At 37.0% G+C, this 22359-nt stretch overlaps 1 protein-coding gene across 2 annotated transcripts in view; it reads right to left on the bottom strand.

Moving 5' to 3' along the window:
- The window catches only part of TFEC (transcription factor EC), a 94505-nt gene that overhangs the window by 22776 nt on the left and 49370 nt on the right, over positions 1-22359 (bottom strand). Inside the window, exons 2-3 of one of the 2 annotated variants that reach the window (XM_086473004.1) lie at positions 13902-14153; positions 11535-11630 (exon numbers count right to left, since the gene is read on the bottom strand). In XM_086473004.1, coding sequence (XP_086329130.1) covers positions 11535-11630; positions 13902-14153 — 348 coding nt within the window. Of the gene's footprint in view, positions 1-9457; positions 9464-11534; positions 11631-13901; positions 14154-22359 lie in introns of those variants that run through there. The other variant, XM_086473012.1, reaches the window with a different exon arrangement.

Here is a 22359-nt window from a genome sequence, read left to right on the forward strand (position 1 = left end):
ATAGTGGTCACTTATATGATTACATACTGTTTAAGTATTTTTAGATTTTGGCTAATCTTTGCATGATGCGTTTGTCTAACAGTAACATTCAAGTCTATAAGGATCATGGCTTTATCACACTCACTGTTGCACAGCTAGGAAATAACAGCCCAACCCTCTTCTGAAGTCAGATACATTTTTCTTAATTTGAAAATTCTGCTGAATGTGGTAATGCCCAGTCTGGACTAGAAAGCATTTCCTGGGTATTGGGTTCATTTACCAGATCATCACATAATCTATTTCATAAACCTTGGTACAAAATGCTCTGTCAATTAGGTTTCACATCTCCAATATTTTTATTTGGAATATGTTCCGAAAGTTGAAAGATCACAAACTATTGTTAAAAACATTTCTTTTTGTTTCCATTCCTCGACAAATTTTATTTTGGTTTTGTGTTCCTTTAACTTACATAGTTCATTGTTTAACATCCCCATGTGATTATTGTGAGTGACCATAGCTCCCTTAAGCCTTTGGTTTGCTAAGTTGAACATGCCGTGCTTCTTTAGCTATATTTCCCTGCTATGATATGTCCTAACAGACCTCTCTCTACTTTTCCTGCTTTGAATTAGTTTTTCTGAAGTGTGGACACCTTTATTTGTCTACAGCATTTTGAAAGTTTTGTAACCAGTGAATTCCACAGTGGATATTTCCTTGTGTCTCTTGGAAATCTCTCTCATGATGGATCCTAAGATCATATTTATCTCTTTTTTGCAGTCCCATCATTTTGATGTCTTATAGTCATCCTCTGAGTAACTAATGTAACCAGATCTTTCTCTGTCATCTCCAGTTAATGAGCTCTCAGCTTACTGCAGACATTCCTGCTATTAGTATTTAAATGAATGACCTTGCACTCAGTACTATTACATTCCTTCCATTTATACTATTCTGTCATCACAGTCATATAATTCTTCCTCTATGATATCCTCATCCTCTTTGTATGGGCAACACCTTCTACTTTTGCTACCTCAGTAAATTTCATCAGTATAAACGTATTTTTTGTACCAAGGTCACTAATAAAAACATTAAATAAACTGAGACCAAGGCTGAGGATTGATTCTTGGAGCACTTCATTAATATCTTCTCTTTTAACAAATTCTTTATTATCTCTTTAACTTGCCCCTTAACTTCACAAGAATCCTGTTCAGTTACTTTCCATATAATCTGTGTTGCATTTCACTAATATGCATTCATAAAAGGCTACAATCAGCAAACCGCGGATGTGCAGGACTAGTTAGAAAGACTAATTCCAATAGCAAACAGCTCTCCATAGATCCAAAAGGATGTCACTAATCATGGAAGTGATGGAGGGTATGCACATTTTTAAAGAGCAGACACTTTACATGTTCTAGTTGCCTAAAATGGCTAAACCCTAGGATAGCACAAGCTTTTCACCAAAGGCATCTGGCCTGGCCTGACAGGTCAAAACAATTAATCAACTAGCCTGCTTTCCCTTAAGGGACCTGTGAACAGGCAGCAGGAAGGACTGTCCTTTTAGTGGAGGCTTATTTCCAGTTACTATTTCTCTCAATGTCTTATTTCCTCACAGTCACATTCACAAACCCAAATGTATGAAGAGTCAAGATGACCCCACAAAATACAGATGTCAGGATCAGACTGCCACTACCAGAGGTCTTCATTCTGCCCAGGTCAGAAGAGCCTATGAAAAAGAGGGCAAGTGGGAAGCAAGTTGCAGGAATAATCCTGCTTGCAGAAACTTCCTTTGTTACCCTCTTTTCCAGGGTTAATAACTGCAGACATGTAACTCACCAAGTGTGTCTACATGCCTGTATTTCCTGCATAAACAGAAGTATGGCATACATCCAGAGCAGTTGTTCTGCAGTACAGACAGTTCTGAGGATCATTGGCCCTATTATACATGGTCAGATTGCCTGTACTGCACTTACAGACTGGGCAAACGCAAATAATAGGGAAGCATAACACATGCTGCTTTACTTGTCACAAGAAAAAACTATGTAGCTACCTAACCTGAAAGGTAGCAGACTATATCTTCAAGAGAAAATTTCTTTTGGTGCTTGGTAAAAATTAGTACTTTCTCAGACTGCATCTAGAATGAAGTGTTCATGTGTGAAATATTAGTACAATACTTTAGCCTTTCCCACCCCTAAATATATCCCACTTAAATCATGTTCTCGTGAACCTAATTGATAGCATCACTTCAAAGAACAGTTTTGTAAAATGAGGCTACTTCTGCTTCTTAGCCACAAAAATTATGCTAGCACTCATCCATTTCAATGTGGTCTTGCTTATTCATTTTAATTAAAAAATCAAAGTTGGGATTTTGCAAAGTTTTTATACTACTATCCCATATATGCATCCCAAATGTAGAAATCTAAATTTGGAACTGTGTCCACAGTTCATTTTACATATCAAGTAAAAGTTTCTTTGGCATTTGTGTTACTGAGGTACAAAATATAAACCCCACATACTTAATTCCTTGTCATTCCTTCCTTGTTTGTTCATGACAGGTAACCAAAACTTTTTTTAAATCTTTGAGGTTTGCATATTAGCTTCAAAATGTGCACTGAATTTGACCAAATACTGAGTTGGTCTATAAGTGCAGAATAACCCAGTCATTGCAAATCCATTTTCTAAATAGTAATATCTGGTATACTAGATGTCTCAAATTTTTGACAAGGGGAAAATTGGAGTAATTCTTGTATCTTCAACATGTGTTTTAGTAAATTATGACTTTTCAGCAAGGTATTGTAGACAGTATGCATAATCTTGTGGGTCAAAACAAGTCCTGTACCCAGAAGACTGGGGTTCAACCTCTGGCTTTCTTTTGCAATTGCTGTATTGCTTGAAAAAAAGTTGAACAACATAAGCTGTCATATCCTTTTTATTTGTAAGTATAAGTTTACACTGTAAATTATCAAAAAAAAAGTTGTAGTATACTGGTTTTAGGTCTAGAACAAGAAGATTCCATTCACAGCCAAATGTTTTAGGCACTTTTGTATTTGCAATACAAAGTACTTATATTTAAAAATAAATGGTCTTTAGTAATAACTAATACCCAAATATTCCAATTCCTCTTTTCATTATCTAAAGAGAACAGCAGAAAAGCAAATGCTTCCTTTTTCAGACTTGTTTTCCTTTGAACAAATTGTATCTCCTTCTGTATTTATCTTTAACAGGGTTCATAATTACACACTCCTCAACCAGGGACTTAATGTTCAGATATATTATATTACATATTATATATTATGCATGAAAACTGGTTCATTTTTTACATTCAAATAATGATCATCAAGCTGGTTCATTATTCATCAGAGAAAAATGAACTCTGTTCATATTCCTAGTTACAGTACATTCCTGCCCTGATCACATACATAGAAGTCCATTGTCTAGATAAATGTCTGATCAAATATGACCAAGCGAAGGAACTTTTAGGAGAATCAGACTTTTGCAGGAGAGTTCTGTTCTTTCTGTTACCTTCTTTTAATTATATGTTTAGCTGTTCTTGGCTTTTCTGGCTACAAAACTAACATAAGAGACAGACCAAAAGTGAAGTGATGTCATAATACTGTCATCATCCAACTGGCAGCTGGAAATCAAACGTCACGGGAGTACTGCCCCACTAACCTCCAGGGTCTGAATCCCAAAGATGACATTTAAATGAAGCTGTTTTGTTAAGATTAGTTCACTAGTGACACCAGCTAATGCACTAATTCCTGGTTCTATTTCTCCAGCTACCATATGTAAATGCATATACCAAATCATTCAAATTCTTCCTCTAAAAACAATGAACAAATGCCAGCACAAAAACACAAGAAAAGTGAAAAATTGAGCCTAAAGGATAAGTGAAACCAGATTTTTTTTCAGGATTAGAATATGGGGCATTTTCTCTTAAATATGGATGCTGACATCTCTATTACCTGTATTTATATTATATATTTTATATATATTATATGCTTTATATTATGTCCTCTTACTTTTCGCATGTCACCTAAGTATCTGAACACATTAGAGTAAAGTATTTACTGATTTCTGTGATCTAGTGTGTTCAAATGGATTAACATGCGCTATGCAGAGTTTTGTTTTGGTTGGAATTCCTTTCTGTAGTAGTTGGTTTCAGATATATTCACAAGTGTTTACTTCTAGTGTAAATATAAATGCATAGTTAACTACTTCAAAAACTGCTGTACACATATAGTTAAAGCCCATAGAAGGCCTTGGCTGATGGAGAAGGAGGTGCTAAGAAAAGTAATTGTATCTTTCAGGAGTTTATTTCTCAAAATGACCTTCAATAAATCTTTGTATTCCACAAGTTAGTTTTATTTTGCAGTAAGAAGTTTGACTGTGCCTAGAGAACAAAGTGGCCATTGTTGTTGCCTCTGAGCTTGTAAGTCTTTTATTCAACCTATGTAAATGCCATTGACAGAAATTCATAAAGTTTAGCTCCATAAGTGATCATAACCTATACATTACAGACCCCAAGGAGCTTAATGTAGTCTTCTCTATTATCTGTCACGTACTAAGGACTGCAGGTGTTGCACTGCTGTATACAGACAACACAAGACACAAGGCAGAGGCTGTGCATCAGGGCTTTGGGATAAGACAAAATCTGCCTGGTGGCCCCAAACAGCAGGAATTTGCTTGCAGTTCCTGCTGCACAGGAGCTTAGAATTAGTGAAGAGTACACATTAGGAGAATTAGAAACTTATCTCTCCTTTTACCTCTGTTCAGTGTGTGTTAAGCTCTGAGATGAAGACCATGTTTGTAAGAGGTACTTAATTACAAATAACTGTATATTTTAGAATAATACTTCCATTTACATCTATTTACCTTTCTGAAAGAGAAAACCAAAGAGGAAAAAATGAACTTTTCCTTCATTTCATAGTAATGAAAAAACTTACTCCAGTTGCATGAAGCTTGAGTCTTCTAGATCCCTTCAGCCAGAGGTCTACTCCCAAATAGAGAAGGGTTATTAGACATTGTGCTGTTAGAATGTTAGAGACACAGATGAGCTATTTGGGTATTTTGCACAGCTTTTGAGTGCTGCAGCTATGTAAAGTGGACCACAGCACTTCTGACCCAAAATATGGAATGCTCTGTGTTATGAAGACCTTTTCTACAGCATGAAGTAAATTGCAAACACTCATACTCAATCTATTTAGAGTACTTAAAACAGGTAAGAGAGCTGTACACTGCCCATTTCAGCCTCAAACGACTATATTGTGTGAAATACCGAAAACAAACCTTCATCTAGCATCTCTATGGCATTGAAAACAGCAGTGGCAGTGATAGCAGAAGAATCTCCAGCTGGAGAAAAGAGGACTGAGCAGTTCTCAGTGTGTGCATTTTGATATTCTCTGCAACTGAAAGACACAATTTCCTATCTATCACCTTTATACTATTGAAAAAAAGACAAAGAAATTATTTGCTCACCAGTTTTAGTTTTGAGGAGTCTATTATTTCCTCGATAGCTACTGACTGTTCCTTCTCCTTCATTTTTCTTTTTTGTTAAACCTGGAAACAATATCAGGGACTGCTAGACAGAAGTTTATATACTTAGGTGAACTTTGATTCTTCCTTGGACTTTAAGACTAATCTAGTGTAGAATGTGATTGACAAAGCATTTTCATTGATGTTATGCAGCCTTTTCAAGTTACCCAACCTAAGCAAATGAGCTTGTTAATGTTTACTCTGGCCTTTTTTCTAAAATGGTTTTGAACTTTAGCAGATTTTATAAACTTGTAAAGGTTGCCAAATGACATCAGTATTCACTAAATAAAAAATACTCATGATTGTGCAGCAGAGAGCTGCCTAGACCAGCAATACTATATGCACCTCTAATGGAAACTTAGTTTTACTCCATGATTGAATAATCACAGCAATTATTGAATAAAATACTTGGAAAATACCTACTTGAATTTCTTTTTTCTATATGATTTCTGGGAATGGGACAGATGGCAGTCTTTGTAATCCATCCAGATGGTAACCATCAGGATTTGACAAATAATTAATACAAATACAAATTATTAATGCCATGATGAGAAACTGTGACCTCAAAGACCTTGTAATAGCACTGAGATTTCACAGACAGGATGCACTGTGCTTTTATCAATAAATAGTGTCTCCATAAAATCAAATGCAGATTTAACAGATTTAATCAGATCTTTATACCAGCTGTAGTTAACAGAATCATAAAAATTAGAGAAGGAAAACATCTATCCTGTCCTATCCTGATCTAACCTCTATTCCATTCCTGTGCAACACAAGATTTTTTCAAATGCCAAAGGAGCTCAACAAATACAAATAAACCACAGGGCAACTGAGGATTTTCTCTGTAAGCTGTTTTCCTGCAAGGGTGACAGAAGTGGAGCAATCCCAACTGACTTGACTCTGAAGTGGACTTTAAGCAGATGGTAGCTCCTATTCTTAGTGATATAGTGGGCTATGAATGTATGAAAAGAAGTCATGGAAGCGAAGCAGCGAAGCCTAGCAGGATCCCTCAAGAGGTGACCTATTGCAAGGCAAGGCCTTTGCACAGCATTGTGCTCCCCACTTTCTCCATGCCCAGCTGGCCCCCTGGCTCAGCCCTGCCATCTAATGGCTAGCGAAACCCATGCCTTTCAGAGTGCCCAAGTGCATTTTCTTCCCCTCTTTGTTAGCAATTTAACTCTTCTTTTCCCAGCACATAAATACCACATACATCAAGTCACATTCAAAGGAGGACTGAAGAAATTTGGTTAGCTTCACAGATAGACAAAACTCCAAACAACAGGGTCATGGTTTGTGACAGTTCTAAATCACTGAGGTGATGTGAGTTTCAAAGCACCAATGACACCATAATGATTTCAGTATGCAGTTAGAGCTGGAGCCGTTGAAGGAATTAATGCTGTTTCAAATCTTTAAGTATTTCTTTCCTTTAAAGGAAAGAACCATCTTGGAAACTATTTTGGAGATCTTTTTTAAAAAATAGCATGTTTTAACAGCTATTTGCCCAGCTTTGTCTAGGACTTTGTCAAGGCTATTCTATTCTATACCCTGAGTGAGAATAATTCTTCAGATCACACTCACAGTGCACTTATCCATACATATTAATAAAATCTGTGCTTCCTATTGATTAGAAGCCATTGCTTTCAGGAAACATTCCTGCTAGCAAGCTCATTCAAGGGCATAATTAAAGAAAACCTTTCTTAAATATTAAGAATGAATCAACATATAAACATTTTTTCTTGGCTGTATTTAGTACCGGACATGGTAAAAACTCAATGAAAAGGTTTTCCATGGGGAAGCTTTCCATTTTCTCCCAAGCAATCCAAAAGGAATGTTTGGTCATTCAACATCTACTACTCCAGCAATGTTGAGCCCAACTGATTCAACATATTACCAGTTAGCCACTGCTGGTGATTTTTTGAAGTCTAGTTTTATGGTAGTGCTCTGCCCCAAACTCTGCTCTGCACTACTCCTTAGCTCTCGCTACCAGCCATCTAATTGCTACACAGCCTCTCTCCCTAGGCTTCTTCAAGAAAAATTTTGAAAGCTCTTGTTTTCTTGTGCACCAGCACAAAAGACAGCTTAGAATCCTTGGAAGTGTTCACAAAACAAAATTATTTTCTGGCCAGTTCCACCCCGCACAATGCAAGAGAAGCCTGTGCCATTGCAGAACATTAATATCCTCTCATTTTATTCTCATTCCAAGCCAGTCAATCTCCTAATGCTTTTGATGTAAGTTTTAGTGGACTGCATGTCAAGTAGAGGACATTATCCCAGTAGCTGTACAGTGATTATCTGAGCCACAGCACTTGTTTCTGAATGAAAATATTGGTAAAATGCCAAATGTTTTCATAGAGATCACTGTTGTGCTTGCTACTGGGTTTTCTGCTGAGTCCTAGCACTGTATACATATCTTAGCAAAACAAAACAAGTGACAAGTAGAGGTTCAGCAGGTCACATGCTGTGAAATCACACCTTGAAAAGCACAGAGATCCTGGTTTTTAACTCTGCTTTTTTCTGGCTCACTTCGCTGTGACTAATGCTCTCCATGTCAGCCTTAATACAGCATGTTTCTTAAAGTTCCCTTTTTCAGATATTAAAAGGAATGTAGAATACAGCATTCTAGAACTTGTCATAAACTTTTCATGATGGTGTCATATATGCTTTACATTAACAGACCTGCATATCTACAATTCCTATGTTCTGAGCATTTGGATGTTAATAAACTTTAAATTCACTACAGAGTGTTGAATAGACTGCAAGGATTTTGAATAAGAATGAAAAATGAAAAATGTTTACTTTTCATATGTCTGTCACCATATTTGACATACATAACATTAGTTCACTTCTAAAACTCACTTATATATTCCTTGTTTCTTTTTTGTAATGATTCCTAAAAGGTCAGGAAGAAACCTGTTGCTCCTAATACAATACTTAGAGAATAAATTCATTTCTTACAATATAGATAAATACGTTGATGTCTGTTAGTAAACAGTTTCATAAAACTAAATTATTTTGACAAGGAAAAATTAATTAAAATTGGTGTAATCTTCAGGAGTTTTTTAATTAAATCTTACCTTCTCCATAGTGAACAAATGGGTGTCATCAAATGATAGTTTGTAAGAATAGTTATGATTTTACTTCAGCTATGTTTTCTGGACAAAGATATAACTGGGTTTGCAAATATTTTCAGAATAATCAAGACCTCTTGCCTATAGGGGGAACCTTGTCCTATATTTTAACTGAACTTCTAAAAAGTTATTATAAAAAGTAGGTTTCTACCATTAGAGTACTGTTAAAAGCAATACAAACACAGTCAGAGAATTCCCTCTTTTGAGCAATTCTTAAGTTGCCACCCAAAACGAGAGTGTTTTATGAAATTATGAACTTGGTTCAAAATAAAATAAAAGCCAGACAATCCACTCTTCAGAAACTGTAATTATTTTAATGAGAGATGGAGGAATGTTCTTGTTTTCACTTCTCTGATTCTACTAATACATAATTGTAATTCATTAATTCAGGGTCAGACAATGAGCCTCTGAACAATTATTCACCTGAGTGGTCTCACAGAATTCAATGTCCTCATTTAATGTGCCGTTAAAATGGTACATGTGTGCATCTAACTAAAGCAAACATTAATTCAGTGCAACACACAACAGGTAGCACTGCAAGGTCCCTAATCTCAGCCACTATCTGTTGAGAAAAATGAGAAGAGAAAATGGCTTCATGAATTTGGCTTGTTCAAGACAATATTTTGCTGAAAAAATACCCGAGCCTAACACTGTGTTCTGAAAACCAAGAGTCAGGTTTTTTCAGAATTGTAGAGAGACTGCACAGTTTGAGCAAATTCAAAACAATGCCAAGGAGGGAAAAATCTGATGGAATTCTAAAAATACTTAAGCATTACACTGGAGAAGTGTAAACAGGAAGCAAACAGCAAATCAGCCAGGTACACAGGCAACTCAGTCTCACTTGTGATCTCACTTAACATACATTGATGGCAGCCAGCATAGCCAGGCACCTTGTGCAGAAGTACATAGGTATACATGTACATAAGAGGTACATGAGTATTTAAGTATAGCACAAACCCAGTTCCTCTTCTCAGGGGAATTAGATGTTCTCTTTTTCCTGATCATGTTTGCTAGTCCAACACTGTTGTAATATACACATTTTTAACTAAGATAAATAAAATTCATTACATTTAATATAATAAAGAATAATTTGATCTAAAAAATTATTTTCTACCTGCCTCTCTGTCTTTCTCTATTGCACAGCCTATGACAAAAATTTTGCAGGCATATTTAGGATCTTTCCTGAAAGACATCATAAATCCATGAGTCATGAGCTAAATGCCTGAAACCACCTCAATATGCCCATTTCTTCCATGAATTTTTGGAGTACACATTGACAAAAGAGAAGACAGAAGAAGCAGAGACACTGCTTGATTGCTTCCATGCTGAAGCAGTTTGCATGCCTTGTTGAAGGCAGGCTTTATTTTGCCATTACATTGCACAGAGACATTTGGAAATACCCACTATTCCCCTGCTTGTCTAGCAGCCTGGTGATTTCCTCACAAACGAAAATCTAAATACCATTACCTGGCCCACAGGCATTGCAGGAGTCTCAAATCTTTGCAAGTAACATACCAACTAGGCCTATTTCCTTGCTCGTCGAGAGTAGGGTATTCAATATGTTTTAGAAAGATATGTCCTTCATGGCTGAAGATAAAGGCTAATGAGGCTGGAATTAGCATAGATTAACATCATCCAGTTTTAAAAGGTGTTGAGGGAGTGAGTCCAATCCAAACCCCAGAATTCATGCCTCTCATCACCATCCCACAGTACCACACCTGAATGGATCCTCCCCTGCCTCATGTTAATTTGAGGCAAAATATTAATTCACTCCCCAGGGAGCATTTCTTCGCTATGTTCTCTACAGAGATATGGATAAATCAGTCTGACTGTATTAGTTCTGTCGGTAGCATGCAAATGCCAGTATTCATGGAAATATTAATTGCCATTAATACTGGACTCTGTAGTGGGCAACACAGAGGTATAGGGATCTTATCTCCTAAGGTATTTTTGTAGCCAGTGATATTCTGTAGTCAGAAAAAGATGTTCCTCCGGTGGGTGATTAAGAGCAAGCACCTGACTGTGTTCTGAGATGAACTTCATAGATTGTCAAAGCCTGTGAAAATCCTTCTGCCTTCACCAGAGTGGTTTCCCTTTGTCAGTACCTATTTTAAGGCCCTGAGGACAAAATCTGTGGAAAATGGTTCCCAAGATAAATTAGGGTTGTGAGGACAAAGAACATCCCTTCTATAAAGCATGTTGCATTGCAGTTATTGATAGGTGTTATTTTCACAAATAATAATGCTCTATGTGTTGTTTTGTCCAGAAAAGGTCCATCCTTCCTCTTCAAACGTGTAACATTTGGAAATGTAAGTAGCCTTTGTTAATCCTCTGTCATTTCTTCACAAAAACACATTACAAAATTATAATAGTTCATTACATTTAGTCCTATAAAGCATTTCATCTGAAAAGTTACATTTCTCATCTTTGTCCTTGAAATTATTCAACAAGTGCAAATTGCTCTTGTGAAAGTCAAGCCCACCCTTACTTCAGCATAAGACACTGGAGAAACTACTGTACTGTAGCAACTATTACATGGGGAAGTTTTGACTTTTTTAGACGAGGTAGAAGAGTCATTAAGCAAGACTTTAAAAGGCCATCTAGGATCTAGACTCCTCTTATCCATAGTCCTGCATGGGAATTAGTACCTCCAATGGGTTAGGCACCACACCTGGTGCTGGGCTAGAACCCGAAATGTTATTCAGAGCTCTTAAAACAGCTGTTTCCCACCACATTGGAACATTTTCCTGCAATATTTCTTGACAATAAGACAAGCAACGGAAGACAAAGAAGAATAGTCCATTGTTGGTACTGCTTTAGCCTCTGAAGTGTGATGTGCTTGAAACACTCAATGAAATTCTCTATTATAAACATCAAGATGAAATTCCACAAAATACTTACAGTTCTTTGCATTAGTAGAGGAGTTTCAGAACAACCTATCCCTTCATCATTAAAACTTGATTCCATATTGATTATGTCTTCAATCACCTCTTCCATCTGATAAAATATTTTAAAACCAAACATTACAAATAATAATGGAAACTGTTATTCTGAAAATACAGGACTTAATCTTGAGTATTTCTTACATCAATAAAACTGAATTTCAGAAGTTTTTATCTTAAAATTTAAATAATTCAAGCACTTTTACACAATATTCATATTTTTTACTTCTTTTGAAAACACTTTTTGTGGTTTAGGAAGTTGCTTCTTTCCTCCCAAACACCATCCCATCCCCCATTTTTAAACCCCTTATTGCAACACCAAGATCAGATGTCAGGAGTTCATTGCTAAGTTGTAACTGTGGTCTGTCACCTTCACCAAATGTGTCATATCCACAATGCTGCAATGGTGAAGGCAGGCTGAAAGGAACCTGTGGTTCTGCAAGACTGTGAGTGACTCAAGATTTGCTGTTACACACTGCTCTCAAGATTCAGCAGGCAGAGGTTTGTGCTGTGTTTGGCAGTACACTGGATGCTTCTTCAGACATCCTTCTGGTCTCACTTTTGTTCTAATCTGAATCAAAAGCTACTGAAGTGGATGGAATAGCTAATTAATTACTTGGAATGAAACAGTGAATACTTTGCAGACATACAGACATATATAGATTTGGACAAGGTACAGCATGAGTTTTTAATAACAATTTTGGTCTGGTTCTGTTCACAAATAACTTTGGGAAAGATCCCGTGATGAACCTTTCACCGTTAACTCTGCTGTCTGCAGGAGCTGTTGACTCATGCTCTGAGGCTTTTCAAGCAGCTCTTGGGAGCTGTCTGAAGAGCTGTAGCTGAAGGAAATGCAGAGGCTCCTATGCAACAACAGAAAGTATCACACAGGCCAGGGACCTTTCAACACAGACTTTTAGGCCATCTGGTCCAGCACAGCTCATACATGCACTCCTCTCCCTCTCTAAAAGCCAGGCATTTGCTGTCCCAGGAGTTGTGACCAGACTTATCTAAGAAAATGCTGAGGACCAAAAGGATGCCAAGAAATGACAGCAATTAGACAATATGAATGACTACTGTTCACTGCACCAACCTGTGTGTTGGATCTATGCTATTTACTAATAAAACTGTACCTTACACAGAACCACAGGGCACATGCACACTTGGAAATTACACTGTGCCAGTCATCTCCCTGAGGCTCTGAGATGGTATTGTTCAAATCAGTGGAAAGCTGATTGCGAGGATTTTGGCCAATGCCAATTATCACTCTCCTAATCATCACCAGGTACAGTTCAGGAGAGTGGTTTAAAAGCAGACATCTTGCTCTCCAGGACAGAGGGTGGTACCAGGGCGGGCACTGGTTATTCCTGATCAGATACCCAAACTGACTGAGAATGGTTCCAGCACGCTGCACTTGCCAGCACAGAGACAGCCACAGGGGCCTCCACAAAGGCCATCTAAAATATTTTTTTGCAGACTGGTGGCTCCAGCAATCCATAAACCTGACATAAAATGTCAGTTGTTAATGCAGAAGGAATGGAGGGGCCTCAGATGAGCTCTCCAGGAAGTGTCAGGTTTATTTTTTTCAGTTCCCTCATGCTTAGCTGCGTAACATCCAAATGCCTAAATGGGTCCAGTGTATTTGTAAGATTCTTCTGTTCCACTAAAGCCTAAGATATGATACAACATCTCCATTTCTCATTTCTGTTGGAATTCCCGTTTTACCTAATAAGCAGTCCCTTTTGAAATCTATTAAAGTATTAAAGGCCATAATGATCTACATCTCACACTGGCTGAGAATCTGACATTGTATAATAGCTGTACCTCTATTAAAATCGACGGTGGCACCAAAGTTAGCATATCTATACCAATTTACCCAAGATAACTCATATATAAATATATCAGCTAACTGAAAAATGAATGAATGATTCTTTCAGTTGCGTCTTTAAGGTAATTAGTATTTAACTTTGTTATGCAGCTAGGATAATATTTTTAGACAGAAATAGCTCTCATCTGAAAAAAAAAATATTTTGCATTGCAAAGTACATATTCAAAAAATGTACAGCAATATATGACACATAGATAAAAAGATGCAACGGGACATTTTAACTGGCAGTAATTTAGAAGCCTGATCATGCAATAATCTATTCACGTGCATTCAAGGGAATCACCTACATAACCCAAAAGTATTAAGCTGCAACTGAAGACCCCATGAAAGTAAAGAAAGTCATCTCTTGCTCACTACCAATACAAGGTGGGTCATGTAACTTTTTTTTAGAAGTATGCACAGCCCATTTCCCCATTCCTTTCACTAGCGCTGCCCTACCGCATTTTCGTGTTCCCCTCCAAGGGCCAGCAGCTTGGTAACGGGGCTTTCTGGTGTGCCAATATCGCTGACAGGAGGCATGTGTCCGTTTCTTAAAATGGAGGTTACTCCCACAGGCTGGATTGTGTGGGAGTGGGACAGGGAGAGCGTCTGGCTGGACAGCTTGGTATCGAGGGTCAGGTACTGCTTCACCTGGTGCCTCTGGCTTTGCTGTATGTGGTATCTAGACTGATTTTCCAAGTGTGTTTGTACCTGGGAAGGAATGGAGATAATTGTTAAAGTTTCAAGATACCAGTGTTCACTTAAAAAACTTCAAAACAATAGATTCAGCTTTAATAACTCTTGGATAGAATTATTATTAACCTTAAATCTTTTTTTTTCAGTTTTGCACCCTTACACATCTCTTACTTGTGTACTATTTTCCCCTAACACAGCTGAATATACCTTCTGAATAGTTTTCAAAGAAAAATAGAATTAGAAAAAAAAAAGTGATCCTGATTAAAGACCAGAAGTATGCTGCACATTTTTCTCTTCTCATTTAAGAATTATCTCTGTTGAAAGCACTGATCGTTACAATCAAATCGACAAGCATATATGTACTGTAAAATTAATATCAGCATGTATTTACTCTTTTGTACTTGAAAGAGTAAATAAATGTATAAAGAAAAATATAATCCAACCAACTCCAAGTAACATCAACAGCAACAGACATTCACTCATACCTAAATCCACATTTGGCTCACCTTGTAATAAGTAGAGTCAGTTAAATGAAGCATTGCTGTACTTTTGCAAAAAAAAAAAACCAACAACAAAAAAAAACAACCCACAAACAAAACAAACGACAAAATAAAGAGCCCAAGCTATAGTTCTGGATGACTGTTTGCTATCCTCAAACCGTGCAGTCTTCTTGAAGTGCCTCTTGAGGACAGATCACTTTTTGACTTGCTAGGTCTTTATAAACTGAGTGGTCATGCCAAAATGGCTAATTGAGTAAGACTTTGGGCCATCCTTTGATTACAGAGATTGACAGCTGCTACTTCAAACAGCTTCCATTTCAGATCAATGTCACATTGCTGCAATTTAACTACCAGAGGAGCACTGCATACACAAACCTTACTGTCATTTCAGCCCTGTGGCTTTCTCCTTTTCCTATGGCATGACTGGTCACAAATTTCTTGTAATAAATTTTTCTCAAGTGGCCTCTGTGTAAGCAGCTTCATATTTGTTAAATAATAGCGAGACTTGCTTTGCAGCTCCTTTTTCTCAAAAAAAAATTCTGTCATTTAAACAAACTTATTTTTAATTCCTCTAACATACATAAGCAGAGATAAATATCCCATAAAATGTCTTTGCATTTAAATTAGCTACATTTTGTACAATATTGCAGTACCTACTTTATTTTTAATCATGTTACGGTGGTATGTCTAGAATTATTTTAATTATGTTTCTTTAAACTAATTTTCTAGTCATATAAAAAAGATTAAACCATGCAGTAATGAATATAATATTAATTATTGTGATACAATCTTTAAAGCTATTAAATAATATTCAATTAAAATATTAACATAAAATCTTAAGTACACTGTTTAGATTTTCTCCTGGTTTATGTTAGGAAGGTATGCATCCAATGTGAGTTTTGAAGACTACAATTGTATTTGGGAGTAACCTAAATCATGAAATTACTTGTCTTAACTGAGATCTTTGTGCTGGTTTTAGAAAGTGTATAATGTACTGTTAATTTAACCTCTGATTTATCATGTGTAAGGATACATGTAAAACCATCCCAAGTCATTCAGATACTTACGCATCTATTTACTTCTTCATCTTCAGTAAGACTTTAGCTCACATATTGAAAGTTAGATACTCAAAGAGTTTCTTAAATTAGAATCCAAACGTGAAATTTACTGCGCACCAGTTTAACCAGAGTATCTATCTTGGGTGAAATGAAATGTGCTGAGGGAAAGAAAATATGTCCTATCGTATGGCCAGAGCAGGGATTTGCTGTGCACCCTTGTTTTCTGCTGCTGTTTCAGAAGCACCCATGGATACTTTGTGGACTCTAGGGTCACTGAATGACTCCAGGCAAAGTGATCACCACCCAGACCCTTGCACTGCCTAAACTGATGAAGACCTTTTTCCAGGAGTGCAGAGCACTGCAATCAACAGCTTTGAAAGCACAGCTTCTTCAGATGGCATGAATGGATGTGGGATCAATGCACAGGCTACAAATGCATCTACTACTTTTCACCCTAACTACTTTTTTCTCTTAAATGAAGCTGATTAGCACTCCATAATGCACAATGAATTGTTGTCTTAGAAATTCTACAGGCCTCCCTGAAGCATGAAATCCAGAATATCACATATCTTCAAATTAAATGGGAAACAAGAAATTTGCGGTGTCCAAAGTCTGTATTACCTTGTTTTGAAATCTGTGTTTAATAAGAAATTTTAATAAGGAAGTGGGTTCTGCCACAAAAAGGTTGCTGAAAAGTCAATGGCTTGCTTTTTGCTTTCTCTGGACTTCAGATTTCTAGTGGCAGGCCGAAACCTCTGTGCAGCCTGATTTCCTAGTGAACCTCCACAGGGTGTGGTGGTGCAAACCCCTGCTGGGTCGCATTGCAATGTCAGCCCCAGCGAACATTGTGTTGTCATGCAGCAAGTTGAGACAATCTGATACCTTCTTGTCCCAGGTACAAGTGCAGTGAGTTGGGACGATTAAGCACTCCCTAACTACACCTGGAACTCCTGTTGCCTGGGAAACGCACCCAAAACTCCTTCTGCCTGGATCATAGCCCACTCTGAAGGGTGACAAGATTGCCTGACAAGAATAATGGCCACAAGGGGCAAATACTGACCAAAGTCAATCATCTTGCGACTCTTATAAATACTGTTCCTCAGTGAACTCCCTTGAGCTGCCTGGGATTGCAGGAGGCTGGGATCCAGTACCCTCCTGGCTCTCCAGAGTTGGGATGCCTCTCTGGGTGTATTTTCCATAAATACTGGTGATACTTCACTGGCAAGTGTCAGACAAAAATGAGTAATTCACTATAATTTACTGCAAGCATAGCAGGAGACAAGTCTTGGCCGTGGGTTAAGCTCTAGATCTGTGTGTACATGCATGTCTGTGTGTACGATTTAATTTCTATATTTGTGTGTATATGTGAGTTGGTGTCTGTGATTTAATCTCTGTATCTGTCTGTGTGTTTGTGTGTATTTATGGGTACGATTATGATTTAGTAAACTCTGTCATAGATCTTGTGCAAATCTTGCCATTCTCGAATCTTTAACCAAGCGCTATGTTGATTGTGGTAATTATTGTTAAATAACCCCTATAATTGACTAATAGTTAAGTGTTGTTTAAAATCATACAATTTACTGTTACTTACATTGACAATATTAACAAATCCTAAATTACTGTTGTGTAGGATCCCCTTATTCCCTGCACCCCTGCCCTTGAAAATCTGAGGCTAAGTCTGGCTCCAGATACACCTAGACGCCTCTCTGAGAAGGAGTTTAGAAAGCAAGGGGGTCCATACTGGATCTCATGACTTCAGTTGGAAGATCTCCCTTACCCTTTCATCGCCAATCTACCTATAAATCATTCTAACTCAAGTGTAATTCAGCACTCTCTTGTATGCTTCTTCCATGCAGTAATTAATAAGGTGAACCTTGCTATCAAATTGAACCTTGACAAATCTTTGTTAAACTTCATTAAATTCCATCAAATTCATTAAACTCTGTCAAATTATCATTCTATCCTAATAAAACACGTTGCTGCTTTTCTATTCTGAGAGGTGCATTCCACTCATTCTGCAGTGAGCAGAATCCTAAATCAGGATTCCACAAGTGATTTAAATGTTTTAAGTGGTTTAAACACTCTTCCGCGACAAATTGGAGTAGTCAGCAGGATCCTAAATCAGGATGCCGCGACAAGTGATTTAAGTAATTTAAAACACTCATCCGCAGCCCAGGGCCATCCCACTGGGCAAGGGGAAGATCTGTGAAAGATAGTCAGTTAACTGCTAAATCAAAAATCAAGTTTATCAGGAATGCTTGTTTTGTATGATATTATTTCGGTGCTTGTATCTTGTCAGTACTATCCTGAACTTCTGCAAACTGGACAAGTTTGTAAAGCTTCACTGATGGGAACTGTGGCTATGGTTTTGCAAACCTCTCCCTCCCCTTTACTGTGCCAGTTGCAGTCATTACAAAGTAGAACCACTGAGGTTAAAAATGGATCTATGCCCTGGTTTTCAAAAAGTACCTAAAGTTGCAATCCCTGATCATCTTGATATGTCTAAATAAGTCTTAGAAGTCAATGCTAAAATAAGAAGTAAAGCACTTTTGAAGGTCAAACCACTATGTAAAGACAAAGTAGAGCTGGAATCCTATTTTTTAATCATACTGCTAGTGTATAATAAATGGGGAAAAAAAGTCATGCTATGCTAAAGGAAGATTAACATTACAAGCCAAGCTCCCAAAACTTAGAAATGACTGTTAAAACTGCCCATGCAACATATGTGAAATAGGAGCAGAAACTCAAAACTTAATAATTTTATGAAACCAGATAGGCTAGTGTCAAATACCAAGTATGATTGGATTATTCTCCACTGGGATGCTGAATGACTTATATCAGTAGTAGTAAGCTAAGTTTCAGGTTTTCTGAAAATTTTAGATGAAGTAAGCTCTTTTATATAACTATTACCATAATCACATTACACTTGTGATGTATTACCATACATCACAATTACAATCATTAAACATTGAATTGATTTTCAGCTTCTTTTTAGTGGTGTAAAAATTGTAGCTAAACACTGGCACAGACTGCCCAGAGAGGTGTGGAATCTCCATTCTTGGAGATTTTCAAAACTTGACTGGACAAGGCATTGAGCACCTGAGAAAGCAAAAGAAATCTAGAAATAGCGAGGGAAATTTGAATTGGTAGTCTAAATATAGAAACTCTGGATGATCATTATGAAGCCTGGAAAAAATGGTATGAGTTTAGAGGTTCAGTGAAATAAATGCAAAAAGATAAAGAACTGAAAGATCACTCCCACACATAAGTAATCCAATAAGTACAACAGCCCAGCTTAACATGCACTTAGCTGCTTAGAGACCTTGATCATACGCATGTTTTAGATACACCAGATAAGGTCCTTCCACAAAAAAAGGAAAAAAAAAAAAGATTTTTCAGAGTAGAAGAATACTTATTTTACTTATTTTGCGCAATAATCCCAGTACGTATCATCTAGCAGTGCTGGGAGACTAATTTTCTAATTCTTCATCTTTTGAGGAGTTCCCATAATCTATGAGAACATTTTGTCAGAGACTATGTGAAATTTTAAGGTGAGGGTCTCCTCTCCAGTCTGGGAGTCCTCCCATATATAAAATCATTAAAGCTTCTCTGGACCAGAGACCTGCAATGTCAATGATGACACACCCTTTACTGCCACAACAGTCTGAATATACAGTTACCTTATTTTTTTTCCTCTCTCTGGGTCAATGAACAGTTAATCATTTGTTTAAAGCAGAACAGCTTTAAAGGAAGACCCTGAGATAATTTTCAGGGTAAAGCATCCAAGAAGCTGGTGGCTCCGTGAAACTTGAGTTCTTGTCTCTGACACAAATTAAGCTGTGTGATTTGATAAAGTATATCTTGATATACTTGATAAAGTATATCTTCCAGCTCTCAGCAGACTATTTCATATTAAACATCTCCCTGACTTCTTATTTTTTGTGAAACGACCTTGCTTGTTGACATGCTTGATTTCTGGGAATCCCTAGCAGAAATAGGCACTCAGTGACTGCCTGACGATCCAGATCCTGATTCAGACAAGCCTCAGACACTGCCCAGGACTTAGTGTTGTTGTACTGCCACAACTGCTCTAGCTCTCAGTATAGTCAGTGACCTGACCCTTCATGCCAAGTGCTCCTGAAGTTAAATAGGCTCTTTTGACTATTGTGTGTGCAAGGTGTAATAAGGTGATGAATTTGCACAGATCAAGTGCTGGGTCTACTCCCAGACATTCTCTTGCAGTAGCTGTGGCCATGTACTTTAAATGCTAATTATTTCAGTTTATTTGAGGAGTGAAGGACAGCATAAATTTCAACAGTAAATAATCTGCTCCCTCCTAGGCACTGCCTCTATTACCTGGCTTTCCTAATCACGGTGAAATTAAAGCCTATTCAGAACCAGAAACATCAAGCATGAAGCGAGCCAAAAGCATCCAGCCCAAACTCAAATGTTAATTCCACCAGAACAAAGCGAGAACAGGAATGAACACTTTGAGATGGATTTTGCAACCCAGAAAAGATCCTAATGCACATGTAACTGACTGTACCTATTTCTATCTTATACCTCACTGACAAACCAGTTTTGCAAACAAGAACATAACAGCCTTTCAGAATTACAGATGCATATTCAAACTTCTTCAATTGCTTTTTCTAATTCGAGCACACATCATCATGTTGTAAAACTGCGGTACAGTTGTGTAACACCTTTTCCCACATTCACACTAATTTTACTTTCATTTCTAATATGTTTCACAATGGCATAACTAGGCCTTCAGTAGTTTATTTACACAAACTATTTTACTTCCACATTTGCTGATGAGATTTTTTTTTTCCATTAGTAAAAGAATACCTTGCATGCCAAAGGTAAGAAAGAGAGTGTATTTAGGGCACCTAAAGGAGGCATGAACAATGTCAATGATATTTCAGTAAGCAGCAGTGCTACACCTTGTATTGGTATTCCACTAAGGGCAAGTAGGTGATACCTGTACTCCCAGGCTGCTTAGCCTGATATCAGTACTGGGAGAAATAATGGGAAAACTGAAAAGAGATTCAATTAATAAATTATTAAAAGATAGGAATATAATTAATGCTAGTCAACATAGTTCTGTGCAAAATAAGCCTTGTCAAACAAATCTAGTTCTGCTCTTTGATGAGATTTCAAGTTAGGTTGCCAAAGGTAACGATGTAGGTATAATACACTTCAACTTTTGTGTGCCTTTTGACTTAGTATCATTCAATATTCTAATTAAAAATATAGCACTACACAATATCAATAAAGCATGTTTTAACTGGATTAGGAATAGGCTAACGATCATGCATAAGAAAGTAATCAGCAAAGGCTCAACATCAGAACGTGGAGCTCTTCAGTCGTACTACTGAATATTTCCATCAGATTTATGAAAAATAAAACTGAATAAAAGAATAAAAATTTTTTAGAGTAATGATCCCACTGAAAGAAAATGTGTTCCCAGTCAGCCAAATAAACATCTGCATATGCTGGAGTAAGAAAAACAGGATACAACAATGGAGAAAACATTGGAAACAATAAGTCTGTAAAGAATTTCAGATCGTAACAAACCAGCAACTCAGCAGGGGTGTCCAGGAGTGCATATGAACCTGGCTTTACTCTGGTTTTATTTATGGCTCAGGAGAGATCAATAATAGAATCCTAAAAATATTTCTATCCTAAACATTTTTAAAACACTGTTGAAAAAAATGGAAAGGATGCAGAAAAGAACTATAGAAGTAATTGAGGACTGAGAAAAGGGTGTTTCAATGAAAGTTTAAAGAAAGTCAGTTATGTTCTTGTTGTCAAATTGAAATCTGTGAAATTTGTGGGAGATGATGAATGTGACAGGGTCTTTCAGCTAGAACAGAAAACATGGCAAGAGTTACTGGCCACAAGCTGATGTTAAGAAAGCTCATATCAGAAATTACGTGAATAAACAGTGAAATACTCAAAAGGAAATGCTCTAAGTGCTGTTTTCTTCAAGCTAAGGGTCTATGACTTTCTGGAAGAGATGCATTAACTGAATCCAAGATATACTTTTATCAAACACATTCTTGGACTCAACATTGGGTACTTGGATAGCAATTGAATGGAATACAAAAGCCTGTGATTTTAGAGGCACCAGAATGAGTGGTCTAATAGCCCTTTCTGTGTTTAAATTTTATGGATTGTTGGATCTGAGAACTGACTGTTATAATAGCAACTTTGTCTTTGATGAAAATTCACTCTGAATTGTTTAAATCTCTGCTACAAAATAATGTGCTTAAATATGGTCCTAGTGTACTGGACAGAACTCAGTAGACTTCATTACAGTTTGCCATTTATGCTGGATGTTAATTTGTTCCGGTATTTTTAGTAGCTTTTAAAGTAAAATTTCTCACCCTGATGGTATCGCATCATTTATCATCAGTCTTGAACACAACACCTCTCTGAACCTGTTTGAGTTATGGGGCTTCATATTCTTTTCAGGCACTGTGCCAGAAAATAAGCATCTAATTATGAACTTTTTAATTATTAAAATGTTCTGTAAGTACCCAAAAAGCCTAATTCCATTTTAAGATAAGAAATACAGTCACAACACAGACCAGTTTAGCTCTATTTCTGAGAACTTTAAAATGAACTTTAAGGTTTAGGAAAAAAAGCATTTTTAGTGAT

This window comes from Leptosomus discolor, chromosome 1, assembly GCF_034619465.1.
Source record: "Leptosomus discolor isolate bLepDis1 chromosome 1, bLepDis1.hap2, whole genome shotgun sequence".
Taxonomy (NCBI): domain Eukaryota; kingdom Metazoa; phylum Chordata; class Aves; order Leptosomiformes; family Leptosomidae; genus Leptosomus; species Leptosomus discolor.